The 25284-nt window shown below is 43.2% G+C and overlaps 1 protein-coding gene across 4 annotated transcripts; it reads left to right on the top strand.

Annotated features, from left to right (window-relative positions):
• Positions 1-13: 13 nt before the first annotated feature.
• CDADC1 (cytidine and dCMP deaminase domain containing 1) lies at positions 14-23097 on the top strand. Of its 4 annotated transcripts, none has more exons than XM_074987797.1 (9): positions 14-287; positions 7540-7634; positions 10324-10361; positions 11360-11938; positions 15954-16003; positions 17576-17742; positions 18259-18448; positions 20284-20335; positions 22037-23097. In XM_074987797.1, exons 3-9 carry the CDS (start codon positions 10349-10351, stop codon positions 22108-22110), a joined length of 1125 nt encoding a protein of 374 aa, XP_074843898.1. In that variant the 5' UTR covers positions 14-287; positions 7540-7634; positions 10324-10348; the 3' UTR covers positions 22111-23097. The 4 variants fall into 4 exon arrangements, with proteins under 4 accessions (XP_074843898.1, XP_074843880.1, XP_074843906.1 ...); XM_074987779.1 differs by having other exon boundaries at positions 20-287; positions 10184-10361; XM_074987805.1 differs by lacking the exon at positions 14-287 and adding an exon at positions 319-333.
• The last annotated feature ends 2187 nt before the right edge of the window (positions 23098-25284 follow it).

Genomic DNA, 25284 nt, shown 5'->3' with positions numbered 1-25284 from the left:
CGCAGCAGGCCACGCCCCTTCGCGGTTCCGGATGCAGCTTCCCATCGGCATCACCGGGGGCGCTGGCGGAGCTGTTGACGTAAGCGCTCGCTCCGCGCACGGGCTGAGGGCGGCTTGCTGCCACAGCTGTCATGCGGGGCGTGCCTGGGTCCGCGGCGCAGCCGGAGCCGCTAGCGGGCGGGTAAGGCCAGCGAGCCCGATGCAAAGTGCGGGGGCTCCCGGCGATGGGCGAGTGGCGGCCGGGCGGGGTGTGAGCACCGCGGGCACCCAGACCGACAGCCTGTCAGGTGAGCGCCCCTCCCCCTTCCCCCACCCAGACCGACAGCCTGTCAGGTGAGCGCCCCTCCCCCTTCCCCCACCCAGACCGACAACCTGTCAGGTGAGCGCCCCTCCCCCTTCCCCCACCCAGACTGACAGCCTGTCAGGTGAGCGCCCCTCCCCCTTCCCGCACCCAGACCGGCAGCCTGTCAGGTGAGCGCCCCTCCCCCTTCCCCCACCCAGACCGGCAGCCTGTCAGGTGAGCGCCCCCTCCCCCTTCCCCCACCCAGACCGACCGCCTGTCAGGTGAGCGCCCCTCCCCCTTCCCCCACCCAGACCGGCAGCCTGTCAGGTGAGCGCCCCTCCCCCTTCCCCCACCCAGACTGACAGCCTGTCAGGTGAGCGCCCTTCCCCCTTCCCCCACCCAGACCGACCGCCTGTCAGGTGAGCGCCCCTCCCCCTTCCCCCACCCAGACCGGCAGCCTGTCAGGTGAGCGCCCCTCCCACTTCCCCCACCCAGACCGGCAGCCTGTCAGGTGAGCGCCCTTCCCCCTTCCCCCACCCAGACCGACCGCCTGTCAGGTGAGCGCCCCTCCCCCTTCCCCATCCCCACTCCCACCGACAGTCTGTCCGGTGAGCGCCCCTTCCCTGTGCCCCACCCACAGCCTGTCAGGTGAGCTCCCTCCCCCTCCCCCTCCCCCACTCAGACTGACAGCCTGTCAGGTGAGCATCCCTCCCCCCCAGAGCGTCAGCATGTCACGTGAGCGCCTCCCATCACCTCTTCCCCACCCAGCTCAACAACCTCTCAAGTGAGCACTCCTTCCCCACCCCACTGCTCTTCCCCCACTCAGACCCACACCATGTTGGTGAGCACCCCTTCCCCCCAACACCTCTCCCCCACCCAGACTAACAGTGTGTTAGGTGAGTGCCCATCCCCCTGGCATCACACCTTTCTCACTGCCAGCACTTAGACCAACAGCATGTCAGGTGAAAGCTTCTCTGTTCTGAATCCCCGGTAGACAGCTTCCGCCCTCCTTCTACAAAGCAGAGGATTGGCACCATGAGAGGGCCACCACTTCAATAAATATACATTGACAGCATTAAAAATCAAGAAAAGTCCTGATTTTTGGGGCCCATCTCCCCCACAGTGTGATCTTTCCAGGCTTCCAGGAGCATGCCTGGCAGTCTATCAGGCAAAAGCCCCCTTCTGTCTCACTAGCCTAAGCCTCTCCTCCCCCAAATGGAACCTACTGCCCACCGCCTTAGTGCCCTCCATCAGCTAAGGCTGTGTGCAATTCTGACAGCTACATACTTGTTCAAATAGCAGTTACAGGTTTGATGGAGAAATCATTAGGTGAAGTCCTTGGCTTGCGCTAAGTAAGTCAACCTAGCAGACCTTAATATCAACAGTGGAGGAGCCTCCCACTTTTAGGGCATCAACAGCGTATAAGCTGAGTCCTGTTTCAAAGAGTTTATCATTTATAATACCGGACTGTGGCTTGCCTGGACCCAGACCCTGAGGCACAGAGCTCCCCTCCCCAGCATCTGGCCCATAGGAGTTTGGGAGCCCTGAGCATCATGGGCCAGATCAGCGAAGCTGGGGCTGGATCTGGCCCAGGGGCTCTGCAGGCAGCGCCGAAGGAAAGTGGCTCCAGGCTCCTCATGCTGCTGCTCCTTCTCCCACTCCCCTGGCTGGGAGAACCACAAGTGCTCCCTGTGGAAAGGCTTCCCCATTGTTCCTGTTGGCCAGAATTCCAGCCAATCAGAACAGCGGGGGCAGCAGTGCCTGGCAAGGGCAGAAGAAAAAGTTCCCTTAGAGAGGCTTTGCTGCTGTTGCCACTGCCACCGTTTCCCCAGCTGGGGGAGGGGGCAGTGGCAGCATGCAGAGGTAAGTGGCTCCAGCATGCTCCCACCCCCTTCTCCTGCCCAGATCGTTCTACCCTGCTCCTGCACCCATTCCTTCCCAGATACCAAACACCTACCCCAAGACCACTCTTGCACCTTCCCTCCCACCCAGACCCCACATCTGCTCCCTAGCAGCCCCCTCCAACACACTGAACCCTGACTACCCCATATTTGGTCTCATAGGGATAGCTGTGTTAGTCAATAGCTTCACAAAAAACAAGCAGTCTTGTAGCACCTTAAAGACTAACACATTTATTTTTTAGGTAATGAGCTTTCATGGGTAAAACCCACTTCAGCTTTACAGATCTGAAATTTTAGTCTTTAAAGCGCTACAAGACTTCCTGTTGTCTTTTAATTATGAAACATTCCCTTTCTTAGAAGTAACATTGTAGTAATTATTTTTGTTAATACAGGATATTACCATGACACCAATTCAATAATAAATTCCTTTATTAAATCCAGATCCCAAATGATATTTGTACAATTGCTCTAGCTGTGTTTAAAAAAATCTAAATAATATGCCTTCATACGCCTACAGGCATGATCTACTTATAACAGGACCCAAATACAGTTTTTACAAAATAATCTTGCAAAGTGTTAAGAAATTCTAACTAAAACAACTTTTAATTGGTTTCAAAATTTCCCTTATAGTGTTTGTGACCCAAATGTAGTAGGGGGAATAAGGTGTAATAGGGGAAATACAGGTTGCCTATGAATACCACACTTTAGGCTGCCTGAGCACTGTGGGATGTAAAGACGGTGCTGCGAGCAGAAGGGAACTATATTCTCTTCTGCTTAAATTCCTCCCAGAAATCCCCATCCTAACAGAGATGAGACCAGCCTCCCCAGAAGTATTTGAGAGGCTGATAGTGCTTGGATGCACCTGCTATGTCCTCCTTCAATAAATATACATTGACAGCATTAAAAATCAAGAAAAGTCCTGATTTTTTGTTAATAGATTCTGAACTTTTACAGGTGACACTAATTTCAAAGCACCTCTGAAAATAATGCAAGCTATCCTTTGTGCTACATGCTTTTGTTTACCATCCATAAGGAATATATACGTTCTAGCTGAGGAAGGCTCTGATATTCATAAATGCAATAGAAATATAGATTTATGGGATTAAACTCTATGGCTGTGTCTACGCTACAGAAATCTTTTGAAAGAAGCAGTTCTGGAAGATCTCTTCCAAAAGAACTTCTTCCAAAAGAATGCATCCATACACAAAAAAGTGATTTGCCCTTTTGGAAGAGACCATCCATCCACACAGCCCCTGCTCTTTCAAAAAAACAGGCCACGGATTGAAAAATCAGGCCCCATGAGCACTGCTCTTTTGAAAAAAGAAAGGGCCCGTGGAGCGTCTACACGTGTTTTCTTTCAAAAGGGGGCGCTTTTCCTGAAACAGGAAAGGAAGAGTGATTTCAAAAGGAGAGCTGCATTCTTTCAATTTGCTTTAGAAAAGATGCTTTTTGTGTGGAGATGCTCCAGTGGATCTTTTGAAAGAGCCCCCTTCTTTCGAAAAATCTTTTGAAAGAACTCACTAGTGTAGATGCAGCCATAAAGTTAAAATTATATGAAGAGTAACCTATTTTACTGTTTTGTTTTTATTTTGAAAATGAGGATTTCCTCACACCCGTTATATAATTTTTGCAGTAATGTACACATATTGGCTACGTCTACACATGCACGCTACATCGAAATAGCCTATTTCGATGTTGCTACGTCAAAATAAGCTATTTCGATGAATAACGTCTACACGTCCTCCAGGGCTGGTGCCGTTGACGTTCAACGTCAACGTTGGGCAGTACCACATCGAAATAGGCGCTGTGAGGGAACATCTACACGCCAAAGTAGCACACATCGAAATAAGGGTGCCAGGAACAGCTGCAGACAGGGTCACAGGGCGGACTAGTGCTTCTGGGGCAACAGCTAGCCGCTCCCTTAAAGGGCCCCTCCCAGACACACGCAGCCTGCACAGCACACGGTCTGCAGAGCCATAGGCACGCACACCTCGAGCGACACAGTCATGGACCCCCAGCAGCAGCAGCAGCAGCAGCCAGAGGTCCACCCAGCCGCCCCTGTAGGAGCAGTGCTCGCCCTGCTCCATGCCATGCAGGAGGCAGCTGAGCACATCCTTGCCACAGAGGAGGAGCTGCCCGCAGGGGAGGAGGACTCAACCCCCAACCCTGCAGCACCCCACCTACCCCCGCCTCATACACCGCCGGCTGTGGAGCTACCCCACCAGCACCAACTGGTGGGAGTGGCTGGTGCTCGGAGAGTGGGACGACGACCGCTGGCTCCAGAACTTTCGCATGAGCCGGCAGACATTTCTGGAGCTATGCCAGCGGCTCACCCCCGCACTGACGCACCAGGTCACCTTCATGCGGCGTGCCCTCAGTGTGGAGAAACGGGTCGGCATCGCTGTCTGGATGCAGGCCACTCCAGACAGCTACCGATCTGTGGGCCAGCAATTTGGCATCAGCAAGGACACCGTTGGGGCTGTCCTCATGGAGGTAAGAGGACCCACGGAGGGAGGGGGAGGCAGCCCTGGCAAGGGAGGGGGGCCCTGGCAGGGGAGGGCCACACACACCCTGCACACCCCTCATTGGTGCTCTCCCATGTGCTTCCCCTGCAGGTCATCCGTGCCATCAACGCCCTGCTCCTCCACAGGCTCGTGAGGCTTGGGGACCCAGATGCTGCCATCGCGGGGTTTGCCACCCTGGGCTTCCCCAATTGCTTCGGGGCTCTGGAAGGGACCCATATCCCCATCCGCACCCCAGAGCACAGTGGAGGACGCTACTTAAACAGGAAGGGCTACCACTCAGTGGTCCTCCAGGCCTTGGTGGACAGCCGGGGCCGCTTCCTGGACATGTATGTGGGCTGGCCTGGCAGCACCCACGACGCCCGAGTATTCCGGAACTCGGGCCTGTGCCGCCGGCTGGAGGCGGGGACCTACATTCCCCAGCGGGAGATCCCTGTGGGGGACACCACCATGCCCCTCTGCGTCATCACAGATGCGGCATACCCCTCCGCCCTGGCTCATGCACCCTTACACGGGCCACCTGTCAGCCAGCCAGGAGCGCTTCAACCTGCGCCTGAACCACGTGCGCCAGGTGGTGGAGTGCACATTTGGGCACTTCAAAGGGCACTGGAGGTGTCTCCTCACCCGCCTGGATGCGGGCCTCACCAACATCCCCCAGGTTGTGGGCGCATGCAGCGCCCTCCACAACCTCGTCGAGAGCAAGGGGGAGGCCTTCTTTCAGGGCTGGGCTGTGGAGGCTGGCAGGGCCAATGAGCAGCCACCTGCTGCCCCCAGTCGCCAGGTGGACCCCGAAGGGACCCGGGTCCGGGAGGCCCTGCGGGCCCATTTCGATGAGGCCACGGGGTGAACGCTGGCAGTCCCCCCACTGAACCCCCCCCATCCTCCACAACACTCCCTGCCCCTACGCCCACACCACAGAGCACCCCAGAGCACCCCCCCACACCTTTCTTGAAAATAAATAAAAACAGACATTTGTTTGTAAAACCAGATCTCTGTTGAACTTTCCTTATTATTAATCTCTTAACTAACTATTTACAGGCCAAATAAATATTACATATATATATATATATATATATAATAACTCCAATAAAATGAAAGAAAAAAGAGGAAGACAAGGAAGGGGAGAACTATGTACATGGAGGGGCAGGTATCAGCATCCATAACAACAACAATATAACAACAGGGGTCTACTAGAAACTATTTACAAACAAACATAAAACTGAGGGGAATATATACAAAGGGGGGGGGCCACGTCCTGGGCCCCACACCCCCTAATGTCCAGCGCTGGGGGTGGGCGGCCGCTATCCGCGCCTCGGCCTCAGCCCTGGCCAGGGCTGGCTGGGGGCCGGGCGGACCAGTAGATATGGCCGGCGGGTGTCAGCTGGCCCCAGGTCCCCCTTGGCGGAAGGGCCCTCGGTGGCGGGTGGCAGTGCGATGGCGGGTGGAGCAGGCAGGGCGGGCGGAGCGGCAGCCGGCACGGCATGGGGAGCCAGGTAGTCCGCAATGTGCTCGAATGTCCACATAAAGGCCCCCCATGCTTCCTGGCGCCAGGCCAGTGCCCGCTCCTGCAGCTGAAGGTGCCGCTCCTCCACCCGCAGATGCTGCTCGACGACTTCCAGCTGCCAACGATGGATGGCCAGCAGCTGGGGGTCTGTCGCCGTCCAGTGGTGGTGCTGGGTCCGCCGTCATCCCTGCCGTGGTGCAGGTTGGTCTTCCGCCGAGGGGCTGGCCTGGAGTGAGGGAACCCTGTCCACACTTTTGCTTTGGCTTCCAGACGTGGGTCTGCCAGAAGCCAGCTCACGCGGGAATGTGCAAATGAGGCTCAAGATATTAAAAACTACACCTCATTTGCATTTTCAATCTTGCTGATTTTCATGTCCCTTTTGAAAGGGAGGGGTTGTGCACCTATTGTGTTGTTGCCTCTCTCCACCCATAAGAGGAATGACTCTTGTAAAAAGTATGTTACCAGTTCCTCATATTATGCAGAGCTGAGTTGACAAAGCAAATTATGTTCCAGAAAAGTTCTATGTAGTGGAATTTAGCCACAGCAATAGTAGAGGCAAAAGATCCACTAAGTTCTACCGTGGCTAATGTAGAAGTTGTAAGAAATCTTCTTGTATATTTGCTTCTAATCCTATTTTCTGCCAAAATGTATTTCGTTTTGTGCTTGCCTTGTTTGATGAAATACCAGAAAAGCATGTTGATCTGTGGGACTGGTGTTGGGGAAAGGTGAATTTAGGTACTAATATTCATAGTGGCCAGTGTGTGGTTATATCTCCCTAGTTCTTCCATTGCTTGGCCTACAGGACTGCCTACAATTTTGATGGTAGATGCTTGGAGTAATATTTAGGTGAAGAAGAAATTTTAGAAAAGTGCAACTTTTATTCATTTTTGCTTTGGTAATAAAAGTAGGTAAAATCACTCCCTTTGTTGTTTTCAGTTTCAAGATCATACTGTTGCAATGTTTGGCTTGGAACAGTTTCTTTATTTTTATTGCACTTTATATAGCAAATGCTGTTATATTTGAATTACATGTGTGTAAATTTAGAAACTTTATATATTGTGTACATAACCAGTATAAAACCGCTTACTGCATTTTATATAGAGTAAACATGAATATTAGCCATTCACTTTATAAAAGCTTGTTTTTACAAAATTTAATTTGAGAAAATTTAATTTGAAGATGGCACTTCAAGCTACACTATAGTGTGTATTAAACAAGGTATTCCAATTCTCTGTGCCTCCACCATAGAACATCAGTTGGCTCAGTCATTAAGGAAATACAAGATTTTTATCAGTTAATATTTATCTTTGTTCTTTTTTCTGATGGCAGGTCAGACACCAAGGCTTTCCAAAGTTAACCTTTTTACTTTGTTCAGTCTCTGGATGGAGCTCTTTCCCCCAGTTAAACAACAAAAGAAATCACAGGTAAAATGTATTGCTTGCTGTTTAATTGTCCTTCTGGAACAAATGCTAACATTTAGGCTGTGAATATGCTTAACCAAACCATTGTTCATTATCACATACACACACAGTAAATACTTTGCAGGTACTTTTCAAAAGTACAAAAATTGTATTGATCATATTTCTGACCATTTTTTCCTGTGGCAAATGGGAGGAATAAAAGCACAATACAGCAGCGAAAATTTAAGAATGCTTTTTTTTAACCATCTAAACTTAAATGTAGTTACATATTTTTATTTTGTTTATATCAAAACCTTGTTAAAGCAATGGGATTATTTTAAATGTTCTTCTGTCTAAGGTACTATAGATGCTGTAGTGGAAAAGTATTGAAGTGATACACTACAGCTAAAGCAAATCAGCAACATAGAATCTCTATAAATAGCTCTGGCCATATGATAACAGAGACTGGGTATTTGCTGACCATTATTAGATTAGAAAGATAAGAATGTGGTTTAAGTATGGCAGAAGGGTGGTTCAGAATTAAAAATGGGGCTGAAACCCTAAGATTGGTGGTCCCTTATATTTTTCAGCAAGTGCAGCAAAGTAATGGTTTCATGAACTGTCTGTGCCATAGAGCAGCGTTTCCCAAAGTGTGGTCCACGGCCCAGTACCAGTCCTTGGAAAAAAAAATACTGGTCATTAGAAAATATGCAAATTGTCACTATGTACTATTATTATTGTGAATAAATAATAAACAGTAAAAATATTCATTTTTCATTCTTTTTTTTAATATGTGTTTATATTTTTGGACCATAAAGAAAGGTACTGAAAAAAACCGGGTCCCAAACTATATAAAGTTTTATATAGGGTAGGGTAGTACTGGGCATATACAGTAAATTCTTTCATATCTGACAGCCCTGGAACTGAGAGGTTGTCAGATATTCAGATATTCTGGATACTAGAGGGGTATACTTAACAATACGTAACACTAAAGAAAAACAAGATTAGATATTAAGAAACAAACAAACATATATGCAGAGTATTTTAATTTATCAACAAGAATAGTATTGTACACTGTAAACTTATGGTGTACCTGCTGTATTTATATGTATTTACTTTCACTGTACTGTACTTATGGAAAACTAACATAAATCTACTTACAGCTCAAATGCCAGTTATTTGAGATTTCTGGATAATAGAACATCAGATATGAAAGTGTTTACTTTATTGAAGTAGTGTTATGACAAACATTAGAAAAACATAGCATTGTTTGGAGTCTACATGCCAACTGAAGATATGAAGCTAAATCTTAATGTACTCCTCCAGTCTAGTGCCAATAATTTTACACAAGTGTAAATATTGTTTCTTCACATTTAAACTTTTTAAAGGGGAAAAAAGACATTTTTCATAATCTGAAAATAGAAAAGAATGTAGTAAAATACAGCTCATATATGAACTAGAACAGAAAAAGGAGGGCAAAATAATAAGTAATAACTAGACATTTGTAGTTGTAACACTATGATGGGAAATGTTAGAAATATCTCATTTGGCTAGGCTGTCTATTTTTTCACAAGCACAGATTATCCAAAGGTAGCAAATGTTGCCTGCTATGTACAAAGGGAGGATTTGTCTTTCTAATTCCCCATGAAGCCTCTGTGGAGGTTAGTTTCCGCAGATAAGGAGAGGCAGAAATAGTGTTGGAAGCTCAGATGTTCTCCAGCATAACTTCATCCTCAGCCCTGAGAGAACAAATAAGTGTGCTGAACTCATCAGCATTCTTACCTGGAGGGTTCAGTGTGCAGCAGAGAAGATTCAAGAAGGTAGGCAATGACTAGGATTGAAGACTTTTACACACAGATCCCTTGAGCCTTTTTTTATCATCTGTGGCTAGAGGGGAGGGAGACAACCCTCACCCAGACGGAATCATTCAAAAGAAACTGACTGGAAATATGCCAGATATCCCATCCTCCGTGTGGATTTCAGGGGGCAGTCTGTCCCAGAAAAGAACACAGAGTAAATGTGTTTTGACTGGACATTTAATATGGGATCTGTTAGATGCCTAGAAAGATAAACATGTTCTTCCAAGGTCTGTATTGAATGTCAGTGCCTAAAGGGAATATAACCAAGAGGCACATCTACTTATTAATCTTTGAGAGACAAGGTGGATGAGGTAGTATTTTTTAATAGAACCAACTTCTGTTGGTGAAAGAGACAAACTTTCAATCTACACAGTGTCACAGCAAACTAAAAGGTGGAACAGAGTGCTTAGCATAAGTAGTCCTCCTTGTATTTAGCTCTGATGCCTTACATACCTTTCCTAGACCTAAAGAACAGCGCTGTGTATCTCAAAGCTTGCCTTTTCCACCAGTAAAATGTGGTCCAATAAACCCAGTATCCTGGGATTATGAAATATCTGTTTTGACATTCCATGCCATATGTTACCATAGCCTTAAATGCAAAGAAATGCAATACTAAATTTAGACAGTTTCTGCTTTGTGGAACACACTGATGGAATTATGTTATCATTATCACCTTTTTAATTTTTAACAAAAATTAATATACTTTTTATATAGGTAAAGAAGACTGGCCTTGTCGTAGTGAAAAATGTTAAAATGATTGGTTTGCATTGCTCCAGTGCAGACTTACATGCTGGTCAAATTGCTCTGATTAAACATGGATCAAGGCTTAAAAATTGTGATCTTTATTTTTCCAGAAAACCATGTTCAACTTGTTTAAAAATGATCGTAAATGGTAAGTTAAAGACTGTAGTTTGAAAAGGATAAACTTGTTAAATTTGATGTTTTGCTACTTATGACTGTATACGAAAAGATTCAGCTCCCTTAGGGTTGCCCCTCTGCTGTAGGTATTTGTTTACCTCTTTGGTTTGCATAATAAGCCTTGATATTTTCATTAGGAGAAACCAGCATTAAATGTCTTTGTTCTGTAGTTGGTGATTCAAGAAGTGGGTCTCTTCCCAATGAGCCAGTAACCACTCAGTGTCTCAGGTTCTATTAAGTGGCATTGTTATTTTCGTAACTTGTACATAAAACTGATGCCTTTGACCGCTGACATTCTCATCACACTTTACAAGGGTAACTGTGTTAACCTGTGAGTCCTGGTCACTTTCATGCAAAGTAATTACATTCTGTTTGCCAGCCTGTAGTTTTACCAGAAGACCCAAGTGTATGCTAAGTATTAACTTCAGCAAAGAGGAATGTGAGTTCATGTGGAACTCAGATTCAATTCTTTGAAATTCCTTCTCCAATTAAGATGAAAACCAGGTGCTTTGTACAGATCACATTTTTCTTCCTTGTGTGGTGAAGACTGCACTGTTCTTCAGCAATCCTGATTTTTTACCAACTAGAGCACCACTGACAATAACTGATTTTTCTTGTACACTGGCAATGTGATCAGGTGACAGAAGACATAAAAGTAAAGAGTCCCTCCCCTGAGGAGCTTACAGTCTAGAAAATAATTACCTTCACTGTACTGAAGATGGTGCATCTTGGACTTTTGGTTGCCAGAACAGTAGGAGCATAATAAAAGCAAAATTAGCTAGCATAAGACACCCTCGATATTTGTATTTTCCTGGACATATGTTGCTCAAATACAGTTTGAGGAACACCAACTCCTTGTTGTTGGCACCAAAATGCAGTATGCTGTGGTAATATTTTGAAGTTAAAATTATGAAAAATGTTTTACACCAGCGTTGTATATTTCCTGTTAACCATGTGTATCTTCTGTTCCAGCTGGAGTGAATAGAATTTCATATTGGCCTGCAGATCCTGAAATAAGTTTGCAGAATGAAGCTTCCAACCCTACCAGTACTGAAGATGCAAAGCTGGATGCCAAAGCAGTAGAAAGATTGAAGTCAAATAGTCGAGCTCGTGTGTGTCTCTCGCTTCAGCCTTTAGTGTGTGATATGGTGCAGTTTGTAGAGGAAACCTCCTTCAAGTGTGATTTCATTCAAAAAGCTGCAAAAACTCTGTCTGAGTGTAACGCTGATTTTTATACTGAGTGTAGACAAGAAAGAATAAAAGAGTATGAAAGTTTATTCCTAATTTCAAATGAAGAAATGCACAAGCAAATACTGATGACTCTGGGTCTGGAGAACCTCTGTGAAAATCCATATTTTAATAATCTTAGGCAAAACATGAAAGATCTTGTCCTGCTTTTGGCTACAGTAGCAGCCAGTGTCCCAACCTTTGGCCAGTTTGGATTTTATAATAATGGATCACAGCAGACAAATGAAATGCACCATCAGAGCTTGCCCCAAGAAATTGCAAGGCATTGTATGATACAAGCCAGGTTACTGGCATACCGAACTGGTGAGTTGATGTGTGTGTGGGAGAAAAAACAGGCTTTTGGTGATCATGGGACTGAATGTAAGGATCCCTGGTTAAATTCCTGGCTGTGCCAAACACTTCCTATCTGACTTTTCGCAAGGTAGTCACCTGCTCTGTGCCTTAGTTCCTACATCTGTAAAATGGGGCTACCATTTAAAGTACCTCACACGGAGCACTTCATTAATGTTTGTAAAGAGCTTTGTGCTCATTGAATAGAAAAGAATGATCACAATGCAGTTATCCTACACTGGCAAAGCCTCCTCAGCTGGAGTGCGTACTCCTATCGCAAAGAATGCAACAATGTTGTTCAATTTATTGGAGCCCCTTCTAAGACTTGCCTTTAAATACAAACAGTAGGTGTAATCTGTTAATAAAGGAGGTTATATGTGGCATTCTGGAAAGCATGATCTATAAATAGAAAATAATAGCAAACAGAGATAGAGATGCTCGTCCATATCTGCTCTTTACCCACCAGCAAAAAAAAATAGTTACTTCTGTGTTACAGCACTTTCCTATTCCCATTGTTTACTAGTGATAATTATTACACACTTAACAACAAAAATATTTCCCACCTTCAAAGATTCTGGAGTTTTGAAGAACAGAATACTATTTTGGTAGAGGACAGAGGCTATGAACTGACTTTGGCCTACTTTTGATACCAGTGATTTCTAATCCCCTTATTCTCTAGTTATTTAAATAAGGCAGAGTGGTGCAAATTCCCTGTTAAAAACTAAAATACTTTGAGATAGGCAGAACTTGGAGGGAAAATATATACTCTACATAATGCGTAAGAAGCTTAAAATCCACAATACTCTCCTTACTCATTTTTCGCTTTCTCCATGTTGGTTAGTTACTATATTTGCCAGTGTTTTCTTTTACCAATCATAAATAATGAATCATTTGTTTGAAAGATCTATGTAAATTGATAGTTTTGAATGCTTTAAAATAGGTCAGTTATGACAGATTGCTAGTTCTGTTGATAAGGGATGTAAGTATTTCCCTTACATTAATATGTACTTCTCGTTGGCCTGCACATTTTAAAGTCTGAACTATTGTATGTGTCATGTCCTCTAGGAAATACCTGGCAATACTAAACTTTTACATACTGTGTTTGTTGAAGAGGTCTTATCACATTTAGAATCATTTGTCTTTCTCTCCCAGACACCTCTTCCATCATTAGTCCCCATGAGTCACTGATGTAATTAAACTGAAAATGGGTTTGACTGCAGGACTGAACTCAGACTGACTTAGATTCTTGGTTTTCTTTAACAAAATATGGGTTTTTTCTAGCTTTTGTTCTATGGGGCAATTAGAAAAAATAACAGAAGGCTGTAGGATAGCTAAGAGAGAGACAAATACCAAGAGAGCTGCACACTTTAGTGTTTAGTCATAGTGTGCATGAATTGGTACTAGATGGCCTGAGAGAACATTTCTTAGGAAAACGTTATAAAACCTTTAACTTGTGGATTCTTCGCCTAGCCTCCCATTCTTTGCCATTTGTAATAGTTTCCTTAAGGTACAAGGTGCCTCAGTGGAAAACTTGACTTTTGTACGTGAGATTGGCTTCAAGAAGCACAAGCTGTTCATTCTTCCTCACATCATGCACCATAAACTCGTAAACTCTTTACATCCTGCCAGCTGCCCATTTGAGAGTCACACAGTATACAGTGTATGCATTAATGTATTTGTGAAAGTCTTGGAGATGGGGCAGCCATCAGAAGTCTTGAGAATGTAGTCATTATTAAAATGTTATGTTAAATAATTGATATGCAGGAAGATCTGTGGGAGGAAATAGATTCCTGAGCTAGGATTACATAATTTTATGGGAGGGGTATTTCACATACTTCCCGCTGCAGGCAGAACACTGTTCCCCAAAATCAGATGCAGCACTGACATGCAAGTGTAACTTCCGTCCAAGTTAATAGGCTCTCCACCCTTGTACACCAAGCAGAATTTGGTTAATTATTCCTGCCTCTCCTGTGGGAAAGTAAGCAGATTTCTGGTATATGCATATAACGAGGCCCAGGAAAGTTTAGAAAGTTCTACTTTTCTCTAGTTCCTAATTATTCTCAAAGAGGCTTTTTTGCCTTCAGAATAGCAAAAGGAATTTTCTTCCAGATACCTGTTCTTTCTTAAAGTGACCTCTATAATAGCAAAGGCATTCCAGTCAACTCAGTAGGGTAAACTAAAATTGTCAATTGGTGATCAGCATTTTCTGTACTCAAACACCACTTTTTGAATTGACCAGTGAAGTGCATATATAATTATTTATAGCAGTGTGGGCTTGGGATGCTGTTCAGTGTCGGACTATCTAGCTATGTTCCTGAATAACCGTAAAAAATAGGCAAATGTCTGAGCAGGACAGGCACTAGCTAACAACTCACCATTGCTATGCCCAAGCAGATGTGACACTGATGCTTTTTGTATCCGTTCAACCTGACCTAGATCCCCACTGAAGAAGGTTCTTGAAATTAAGTGGTATGTATTTTTAAAATTCCCGCTCTAGCTTTCTCACCTCCCTCTGAAAAAAAAATGTGTTTACTCAATTAAAATTCCAATTCTGCCCTCAGTTACAATTGCAACCTTAAGGGGAGCTGCTGGGTGCTAAGACTGTGGAAAATATGACCATTTATTTAAGTGTCAAAGTACAGGGTTTGAAGCCTAGCTTTATGCTTTTTCAAATTGTGCTCTTTGAAAGGCTAGTTATTTTGGAAGGTCAGAAGGTAGAGTTGGCACACAATAGAGAGAGGATCAAAATAGCAAATGCCATGGTATATTGAGACAACTCTGTATTAACCTAGCGATGACCAAGCTTGGACTGCTTAACCCTTTTGGATACAATTTTAAGCCAGGATATGCTGATCCCCTTATAAAACATCATCCAAGTTATTTAAACAAAGGTGGTGATTTTGGGTAAAGGAAGGTTTACACGCACAATTTGTTCTGTTTTCCTTTTAGAACTGAAGATATTTGGATAAGTGTTCATTACATCCAACCCAGTTTGTCCTACTGAGGCCTGCAGTGATATCCTAATCCTATGTTAACTGATACTGAAATAGAGCTGTAACTTTAGTTATACCGTGTGACAAAGAAGGGATCTAAGGAAGAAGAACAATTCATGCTGTCTATTGTATAGGAATAACCAAGAAAAACATATAAATAATTTGTCAAACTTTGTAAAAACATTTTCTTGGCAAGAAAGTCCCTGGAAAATGATTGCTGAATTCTGCATAGCATAGCACTAAGAGTGATGGGAGAAGGATAATTGGAACAACACTGGTTGAAGTGTTCTACACTGGATAATCACTATAATCACCAGAGTGCTCTATCACTGTAACAGTCCCATTTTTAATCAGTTAAAATGCCCCATCAGAAGTACTCAGGAGACTTCAAAGTAACTTAAATGAAAGTTCTGCTCATACTCCTGTGTAGTGGGTGAGAGAAAGCCAACAAAACTCTCCTGTATTAGAGCTTGTTTCTGTACCTGGCTATTAAAAATTGTCTTTAAATAAATTTTGCTTTATTTCTTTCTCTCTCTCTTTTTTTTTTTTGTTAAGTTTCCAAGAGACCTTGTACCGTCAATTAATTCATTGATGCTATGGGCTGGATTCCCAACACAAAGTCTGCTTTGTAAGCTGGCCAAAATCAATCACATATTGCCTTAGTAGTGTCTAATAACTGTCAAAAGTCACCTTCTGTTCATATTTCTCCACACTAAATAAAATTATTTAGTCAACTAAAGCACTGGGAGAAAGACAAAGGCCTGAGTCAGGAGGGCTGCATTCTGTCCCTGGGTTTGTCATGGACTTGTAAGTCCTCTGGTAAGTTTCTTAATCTTTCTATTCCTTATTTCACTGTTGGCAAAATGCAGATAATACCTCTCAGATGTTCTCAAGAGTTGTTATTAATAGATTATAGGGGAATGCTTTCAGATATCCAAATGGAAGTTTTCTATAGAAGTGCCTGTCACTTACGATTTATATATTCTATATTTTAGAGGATCACAAAACTGGTGTGGGAGCTGTTATTTGGGCAGAAGGAAAATCTGTGAGTATGGAAAAATTGTCACTGTATCTCTCACTGGCAAGTCATATACTAATGTTTCTCAGTATTAGTTATATTACTTTGTAAATGAGAGAAATTTATGCATTACATTGTTAAAATCACACGGTTTTAGTCTCAGGTAACCCTACATTAATTTTTGGTTGATAATTAGGCTGTGAAGTTGGATTAGTTTGATTGAGTTAGTAAATACCACACAGTGTTTGTGCCCAGCTTCTTATCTGTTAGATTCCAGAGTAATAGTTTTATGGTCATTCTAGGTATCCTAGCTACAAATGTTTGCCAGTGCTCCTGAACCAGCCCATGTGCCACTATTCAGTTCTCCCCAGGGAAGTGAAAGGGTAACAGTTTACCTGTCAGATCCTTGTTTAATGTAACTGTAGTGTGCCAGATTCAACATTTTGCAGCAAATGTGTGGTGGACATACCTTCTTTGGATCATAATGTGGTTTGAGGGAATGGAAAAAATCCCAAAATAAGATGTATTATAATGTGCAATTTTGACTTATAAATGATTGACCTAGACAAAAACTTACCGATGTACTGAAGTATGCTGTTGTGATGCAACAACAAATAACAATTACGATGCTGGGTGTATGAGCATGACAAGTTGTTCACTTCTGAGGACAAGGATCTTAACTAATTGTAGATATGTCATCTGCTATCTCCCCTGCTTCAGCTTGCTCTTTTGGCACTCTAGTGGAGCAGTACTTTTTGAGAACCACATGTATTTTGTGAATAATTAATCTGCAGAGCAAAATAAGGACTGGAAGCTTAGCTTGATTTTACAGTCACAGGGAGGTAGATGTGTTAGTCTGTATCTTCACAAAACAAAAAGCAGTTCTGTAGCACTTTAAAGACTAACAAATAAATTATGAGGTGATGAGCTTTGGTGGGGCAGACCTACTTCTTCAGATCTGGAAATAGAATTTACAAAGCTATAGTCTCAGATTTTAGGTGTTGGTTCCTCACATGGCAAACACTAAATTAACATTAAATATTATTACTCTCCTTTCCTTTTCCTCCTACAAGTACAAGATGCTTCCATGATATATTTTCTAGCTCTCAATTTAGATTGTTTCATTCTGGTTATCATAAACTTATCACTGTACCACCCTCTATTCTAATTTCAGCCACTAACTTCTTTAATATACGTATCAGTCTGCCACTTAATAGATTTACATGCCAAGGCAAAATACAGGCTTTGGCATCACAAGTGCACCCTTTCCTGTTCTCACACATTGCAATATAGCTTAATGACTGAGTCATTCATACTTTTTGTTGCCTCTGTCAATACTGCTTACCAGGAGAAGCAGCCAAGGGGGACTTGTTACACTTGTTTATTTTGTTTGTGTGATAATGTGCCTATCCATTGCCTTTGGTACATTTTCTAGGTAGACCCTGCCCACCCACAGAATGCTGCTAGTGAAACCCCAGCTTAAACTCTTAGTTTTTACAGCTCAACAATTGAATGTTATATATAGATATATTGGGCAACACCCTGCAGATGTGCAAATAAACCAAATATTTAACCAAATTTTCTGGTTTGCTTTTGCAGAGTTGTGATGGGACAGGAGCCATGTATTTTGTAGGCTGTGGTTACAATGCCTTTCCTGTTGGATCTGAATATGCTGATTTTCCGCACATGGATGATAAACAAAAAGACAGAGAAATCAGAAAGTTCAGATACATCATACATGCTGAGCAAAATGCTTTAACATTCAGGTATACAAAGCTACTATTATTTTAATATCAGAATAGCAAGTGGCAGTTCAAAAATAAACTGATAGATGCAGAGCAGGACGTAATTGTGAAAGTACAACTAACTTTACATATTTAAACATGATGTAAAATTTGAACATTCACAGGGAAAAGTAGGTTCAGTGAATTCTTGAAAATTGTGAAGGTCTTACAAATTATTCATACTTGTGCATGTATCATTAAATCTCAGCAGTCACCGTCCTTGGTACTTGTTATAGCCACATTATTGCCCTGAAATGAAACACTCCAGAATGGCAGATTCTGAGTCTTCTATAGTAGTATGCTTGTCATTCAGATAACAAATCCTAACTAACTATGTCCTCTTGATTCCATGTGCTTTGATAGGAATAAAATCTTGCTCCAAAGAGCAGATTATAGTATGATTCATATAATTTCTTTGCTCAACACATAGAACGTAAATCACCACCACTCAAAACTGTCAAGTTTTTAATTTCAGAATATTTTTCTGACTACTTGTAGGTGTCAAGAAATAAAACCGGAAGAGAGAAGCATGATTTTTGTGACAAAATGTCCTTGTGATGAATGTGTGCCTTTAATCAAAGGTGCTGGCATCAAACAAATCTATGCAGGAGATGTAGATGTTGGAAAGAAAAAAGCAGACATATCGTATATGAAGTTTGGTGAACTCAAAGGCGTTAACAAATTTACAGTAAGTAATAGAACTTACAGAATTTGTTAAAATAAACTTCTCAGCTCTCCTACCCTTGCTGTACATGTAAAGTTCTATCATGTTGCCTTATCCTGCTTGGAGACCCTCCCCCCAGCAGTAAATCCAGGTAGCCTTCTTTTGAAGCTACAATACTATGACACATTTTAACTGTATTTACATACATAGCCCTGCTCCACAGTATGAAATAAATAATAGATCTCAGCTTCTAACATGGCAGTGACACACTGTTTTACAAGTACAATGGTCAATACTTTTGTTTATAAGAGACAACATATTAATATATTTTAAAACAGAGAAAAAAATCACTTTGGACTGATCTGACACCCCTTAAAGCCTGATCCCCTAGGGCAATTGCTTAATTCACCCATATGACTTCCCAGGTGCATCTGGGAAATTAAAACGAGATATTTCTGATTACATAAAGTTCCTTCAGCTGTCCCAAAGAATCTGGCTTTTCTGCAACAGGTGGGGAGCCAAGGGAAATATCATAGATCACCTGGGCTACGTCTACACGTGAAGCCAACATCGAAATAGGCTATTTCGATGAATAACGTCTACACGTCCTCCAGGGCTGGCAACGTCGATGTTCAACTTCGACGTTGCGCGGCACCACATCGAAATAGGCGCTGCGAGGGTACGTCTACACACCAAAGTAGCACACATCGAAATAAGGGTGCCAGGCACAGCTGCAGACAGGGTCACAGGGCGGACTCAACAGCAAGCCGCTCCCTTAAAGGGCCCCTCCCAGACACAGTTGCACTAAACAACACGAGATACACAGAGCCGACAACTGGTTGCAGACCCTGTGCCTTCAGCATGGATCCCCAGCTGCCGCAGCAGCAGCCAGAAGCCCTGGGCTAAGGGCTGCTGCCCACGGTGACCATAGAGCCCCGCAGGGGCTGGAGAGAGAGCATCTCTCAACCCCCCAGCTGATGGCTGCCATGGAGGACCCGGCAATTTCGACGTTGCGGGACGCGGATCGTCTACACGGTCCCTACTTCGACGTTGAACGTCGAAGTAGGGCGCTATTCCAATCCCCTCATGAGGTTAGTGACTTCGACGTCTCACCGCCTAACGTCGAAGTTAACTTCGAAATAGCACCCGACGCGTGTAGCCGCGACGGGCGCTATTTCGAAGTTAGTGCCGCTACTTCGAAGTAGCGTGCACGTGTAGATGCAGCTCTGGAGTGTATGTACAGAAAAGGAGTGGTTCTGTGGCATGCTACCCTGATAGTTCGGAAGCCCATGGAAAAGGACAGTGTATGGCACATGCTCTGCAAATTGAAAAGGGGCAGTCCAAAGACACAGCTGGGAGTGTCCAGGCTCCATGGTATCGCCCTACAAAGTTTTTTCTTAAATAAGATTTGCTAGCTCAGTTGGTATTACTGTATGAAGTGACCTCCTCCAAACCCTTTCCTTCATACCCTGGGTGGCAGTGAAAATATTCACTGGAAGATCCTCTTCAAGAATATAGCTCTTCAAGGAGTCACAGTGCATAAAGTGGGAAGTGGATCTAGGGGCCTGTTCTGAGGCACTAGGTGTTGTAGGTGTTCAAGATCATGCATGTTGGTGCAGTTGTCCCGTCCCCTCAGGCAGTGTGGTAATTATGGCCACATGGCTTTAACAAAGCAGTACGGTTTGTTTGTTTGTTTTTTCCTTTGAAAGGTGAAGTGTAAGAAGAAAGCAAATGTTGCTTGTAGTTTTATGGTGTCAGAGGAGCTCACTTAAAATGAAGTGATGTGCCAAACATCCTCTTACTCCCAATGTTTGATTTTTTTGTCCTCTAGAATCAATGAAACTTTTTCTTTTTCACAGTGGCAGCTAAGCCCATTCCACACTGGTGTTCATGAGCCAACAGCCAGAGAAAGTAAGTAGTTCTGATGACCAGTTGTAAGTAATTACAAGCAATAAATAGACAGATTTTGAAAACAAATCTGGAATTCGTGCAAGGTTATAACTCTCTTTTCACATTCTGACAGAGATGACATACCTATTTAAATTTTCAGCTAGATATTCATGGAGTATAAAATTTCTGTGTTCATTAAAAAAATATCACATTTGGCACCCACCCCTTCCCCGATCATAAATATCCTATAGTGCTTTGTCCAGGTATGTAAATTATCCATACTATCCTAGTTTTAGCACTGATGAATCCTTCCTATTGAGAAAGTTTTTGAAAAGCTTTCGAATGACTTGGAGCACAAATGCCAGTAACTTTCAGTAAGAAGGGGGCTCTCAAGCCACTTAGATGTTTTCAAAAATTAAACCCACTGTCCACATTTTATAAATAAAATATTGCGTTCTCTTCAGCAACTCTCATTTCCATTGCACTTAATAGCATTTGGTCCTCAGATCAATGAATATAAGCTTCCTTCAGCCTGAGGCAAGTGGATTTGCCAAGCAAACTGTCACTCTCCAAAGAGAGGAATAAGGTCACAGTGCTGTTTCAAAGTCCTTTCTGCCCAAGGGAAAATGACAAAATAGCTGTGACAAAATAGCATCAGCTGTGAGCCCGTGGAACACTCCTGAATAAGGGTTGGAAATGGTGTAAACAGATCAAAATATTTGTAAAACCCAATCAAAAGGCATGTTAGATATTTTATTCCAGCAGGTAAACTGGGAGCACCTTGATGCAAAGTGTTGAATCTGCATACTAGATACATAGCTAGCAGTTTCGCTGATTGTTTCTGGTCTGTGCGAGGCCACACAGCACTGACTGACCTCCAGCATCCAATGGGCTCCATGTGAATAGAGATCCATGAGGTCCCAGTGCTAGTCAACAGGTCATTTTCCAAATGTGTATTCCTTTAGTGTGGTGTCCTGGAATTTTTAACCAGCTCCATTCTGGGCCACTCAGCGCACTTACCTGAAGATAGATGTGCTTCAGGGGAGCGTGTTTCTCCATATGGGGAAAGGTACTCCCTTATCCTTGCTCAAACTGAACATTCTACCTCTGTTTTCAGGCCAAGATATGACAATCTTGTGCACACACATCACTCAGCCTGCTAGAAGTGTCTGTCTCTCTGTACTAGAGAAGATTAAGTAGTTTAACTAACTGATTGCTGTCTGAAACCCACCGTAAGCTGTGAACAAGTATTCATAGCTTAGAAATGTAGTGAGGGCTTTGACCCATGTCTTTCCTGGGAACTTGGAGTACAGGAGAAAGAGGACTTATTTAGGCCCTGAATCCAGACTTAGACCCATATATTATAACAAGTAAAAGGACAGACTTTGATAGAGATTTCAGTTCCCACCACTGTGTGTGAATGACTATACAAACAGAGTGTGCTGGTATGTTGCCAGCATTCTGTCAGTGCTCTAATAGATGCATAATTTTCAGTTGTCTGATCCTTTGTATAGGTATCTCTTAGGGCTTAAGTCAGCCTATCTCCAGAAATAAGGGAATGAACAAATAACTTCTATTGTACCCACTTCACCATCTTGTCTGTCTGGTAAACTGGGACCAATATGGCTGCAACACTCAATAACTAGCTCCTGATATGGTTGCATGAGACATTTGAGTGTTAAACATCCACTTAATATTCTTTTAACAAATCTTGTGTTTTAGACGGCCTACAGAAAATGAAATCGCTAGAGGAACAGCAGCACCAGAGCAAGAAACTCTGCCTTGGAAATCATTGAACAACTAAGCACAAAACAAGTGATGTCTCTGCAGAGTCTCTATAGCACTTTTATAATCCAGGCTATTTGTGCTAGCAAATAAGTATGGATTTTATTTATTAATTGGTTGAAAATGATTTTAGAGTAAGTTTATTTATGATATTTTAAATGTTTCATAGCATTTTTATTTTAGATGTTTATTAAATGAATTTCTGGAAAATGCTGCTTAGATCATATGCAAAATGAATGTGTTGGCCACCACTAAAATTGCTTTGCTGGCTGGTCATTATGAATATAAATTCAGATCAGTGGACTTTAAACTGGTTCATCGCTCATAGGACAGAAGAATTTTGGGAAAAATGTTTCAAAATGGCATCTGCTTGGCTTGCACAAATGGATTGCCATGCTTCGGGCAATCAGCGCACAGCTTTCAAGAAACAATATGGCCTGATTGCTCAAGTACTCTGTTTGTGGGAATTCTACAGTTTAAAGGCTTTGCAGACAGTTACTGTAATTCTATTGCACTAAAGTAAAGTTCATTTTGCCTCTGGCATAAAGGATATAAAGACACTGAATGTCCTAGCTAGATAAATGCCTCCTAGATTAACCTTTAAGTGGTTTTGATAATTTTTTGTCTCATCTGCACCTCTGCCATCTGCAATGGAGTTGCTATTCTGTGACAGCGTTCTGTTGCATTGACTCTACTTGTTATGGATGCTTTTTAAAATGGACCTCAGTTGAATACTCTTGTACAGAGATCAGTTTCTCACTTTTTAAAAACTGGAAGTAGCTGACCGCATACGTGGCAGTCTGTTGTGTACAACACACTGGGATGCTCAGCTCTTTGGGTACATAGGAAGAATTTTTCAAATGACCTTAACAGTATCTTCAACAGTCATTATCCTATAGGAGACTCACTGGCTAAATTAACAGAATTTATTTATATTCCTTCTTAGATAGGAAAATGTGAATCAATGGCCGTGTCTATACTAGCCCCAAACTTCGAAATTGCCATGCAAATGGACATTTAAAAGTTTACTAATGAAGCGCTGAAATACATATTCAGCACTTTATTAGCATGCGGGCGGCCGCGGCACTTCGAAATTGACGCAGCTCGCCGCCGCGCGGCTCCTCCCAACGGGGCTCCTTTTCAAAAGGACCCCAGCTGCTTCGAAGTCCCTTATTCCCATCTGCTCATGGGAATAAGGGTACTTCAAAGTAGCTGGGGTCCTTTCGAAAAGGAGCCCCGTTGGGACGAGCCGCACAGCAGTGAGCTGCGTCAATTTCGAAGTGCTGCGGCCGCCTGCATGCTAATGAAGCACTGAATATGTATTTCAGGGCTTCATTAGTAAACTTCGAAATGGCCATTTGCATGGCCATTTCGAAGTTTGGGGCTAGTGTAGACACGGCCAATAAGAGAGAATGGCATCCTGTAAAGTCCAATACTATATTGATTATTAAAACTGGAAGATAGAAAGCATATTAGAAACCAGACTGCACCTACAAACTCATCTCACTAATGGCTCTGAGGTGACACTATGTACAGTTACCGGCTGAGAGATATTTGCACTCTATCAAAATACAAGGGCATCCCCAGTTTTTTTTTGTTTGGAGGTTAAACCCACCCCTCATCCAAGCTACATTTGCCTGGTATGAATATGACTCAATGGACAGCTAGTCCAGAAGTCCCAGGAATTCCTCTCCCTTTGTTCCCTCTAACAATTTCCCAAATGTAAACATGTAAAAGCTCTCCCTCCTCTATTGCTAGCAGAGTATACAAGTGGCTTCCACTAAAATAGAACAGCAATACACTAACTAGGGGCTCTTACTTCCTCCACATTCACCTGCATACCTAGCAAGAGGGCAGGTTCCCACACTGCGAATCCAAACTGGAGAGTGTCTCCCACAACAGACTCTGAGGACAGCTATGGCTTTTTAGAAAAAAATTGCCCTTGTTAAAAGAGCATTTTCTTCCCCGACAGTAGCACTGCAATCTCCGCACATTACGCCCATTAAAAAACATGGAATGCTTTAAGTAGTAGGGAAACTGCAAAGCAGTGCATGCCAATGATTTCGGTACCAACTACACCTGCTGTTTTTTGTTACTAGTTTCTAGCTGCCCTGGTGAACTGTACCATATACAGAACTTTCAGCTTTCATTTTGCCTACAGTGGCATCCGTATATAGTGTGTAGTAAATTCTTGGTCTTTCTAAAAAGTGCTCATGATGTTAGACAGCGCTGACTGGACATTAGGATGGTTAGCAGATGGCTGTTATGTAACATATCTGCTACAGAGAGGCTTTTCTGTCATTGTTACACAGTTTGGCAGAGAGTCCCATGTCTTAATTTTAATGGATAGTCACAGAGAAGTTGCTGTGTTAACCTGCATCTCCACAAAGCAAAAAAGCAGGTGCCTGGGTGCCAGACTTTCAGTGAGCGGGAGAGCATTGAGCCATGTATTATCTGTCTATTGAATATATATTGATAGGTAGATAGATAAAAATAAATATATAATACGTGGCTCTTTGCAGTGTATTTGTGGCTCTTGATCCCTAGCTGGTTGGTTACCCCTGTTCTAGATACTCCATTGCTGCCTGTGAATTCTGAGGTGTAACATGTTCCTTTGATTCCTAATGGACTTGCAGCAGTAAGCTGAGCTCTTGGGAGGCCACCCAGGAGAGATTCAAATACTACCCCAGCTACTTAGTAGAGTGCGCCCAGCTGGCAGCATGTATTTCTACTGGTGGTGTGCATCCACACATGCCTCCGTGCATATAAAAAATTTATTCCACACATGGATGGAGAAAAATTAGGGGGAACATTGACCTGCAGTTCCTGCTTACTCCCAAATGCCTGGGAGGGACTTACGGTCTGGGCAATGGAGCCTTTAGGTACGCTTTTATTCCCTTACATGGATGTGTGCTTCGAGGCACAATGCTGCTCTCATTGGAATAGCAGGAGCTGCTCTTTCCCTACTGCCTGTTTAAATTTCTTTTTAAAATATTCTGGAAACTGTCTGGTGCCAGATGATGTCAGTGTGTTTAGGGTGGAGAACATTCAGCCACTAACAGCTGGATTATGAGTAATGTCCATGTGCTACTGCAAGGGTTGGTGCATTTCAGGATTAAGATGTTTACAGCTTCATATTATCTGGCCAGACTCTGCCAATCTTACTTGGAGAATGATCCCATTGG

This window comes from Carettochelys insculpta, chromosome 1 (genome assembly GCF_033958435.1).
Source record: "Carettochelys insculpta isolate YL-2023 chromosome 1, ASM3395843v1, whole genome shotgun sequence".
In the NCBI taxonomy this organism is placed as follows: Eukaryota; Metazoa; Chordata; order Testudines; family Carettochelyidae; genus Carettochelys; species Carettochelys insculpta.
Note: the sequence above shows the minus strand (reverse complement) of the source record. Positions and strands in the feature narration are given on the sequence as shown.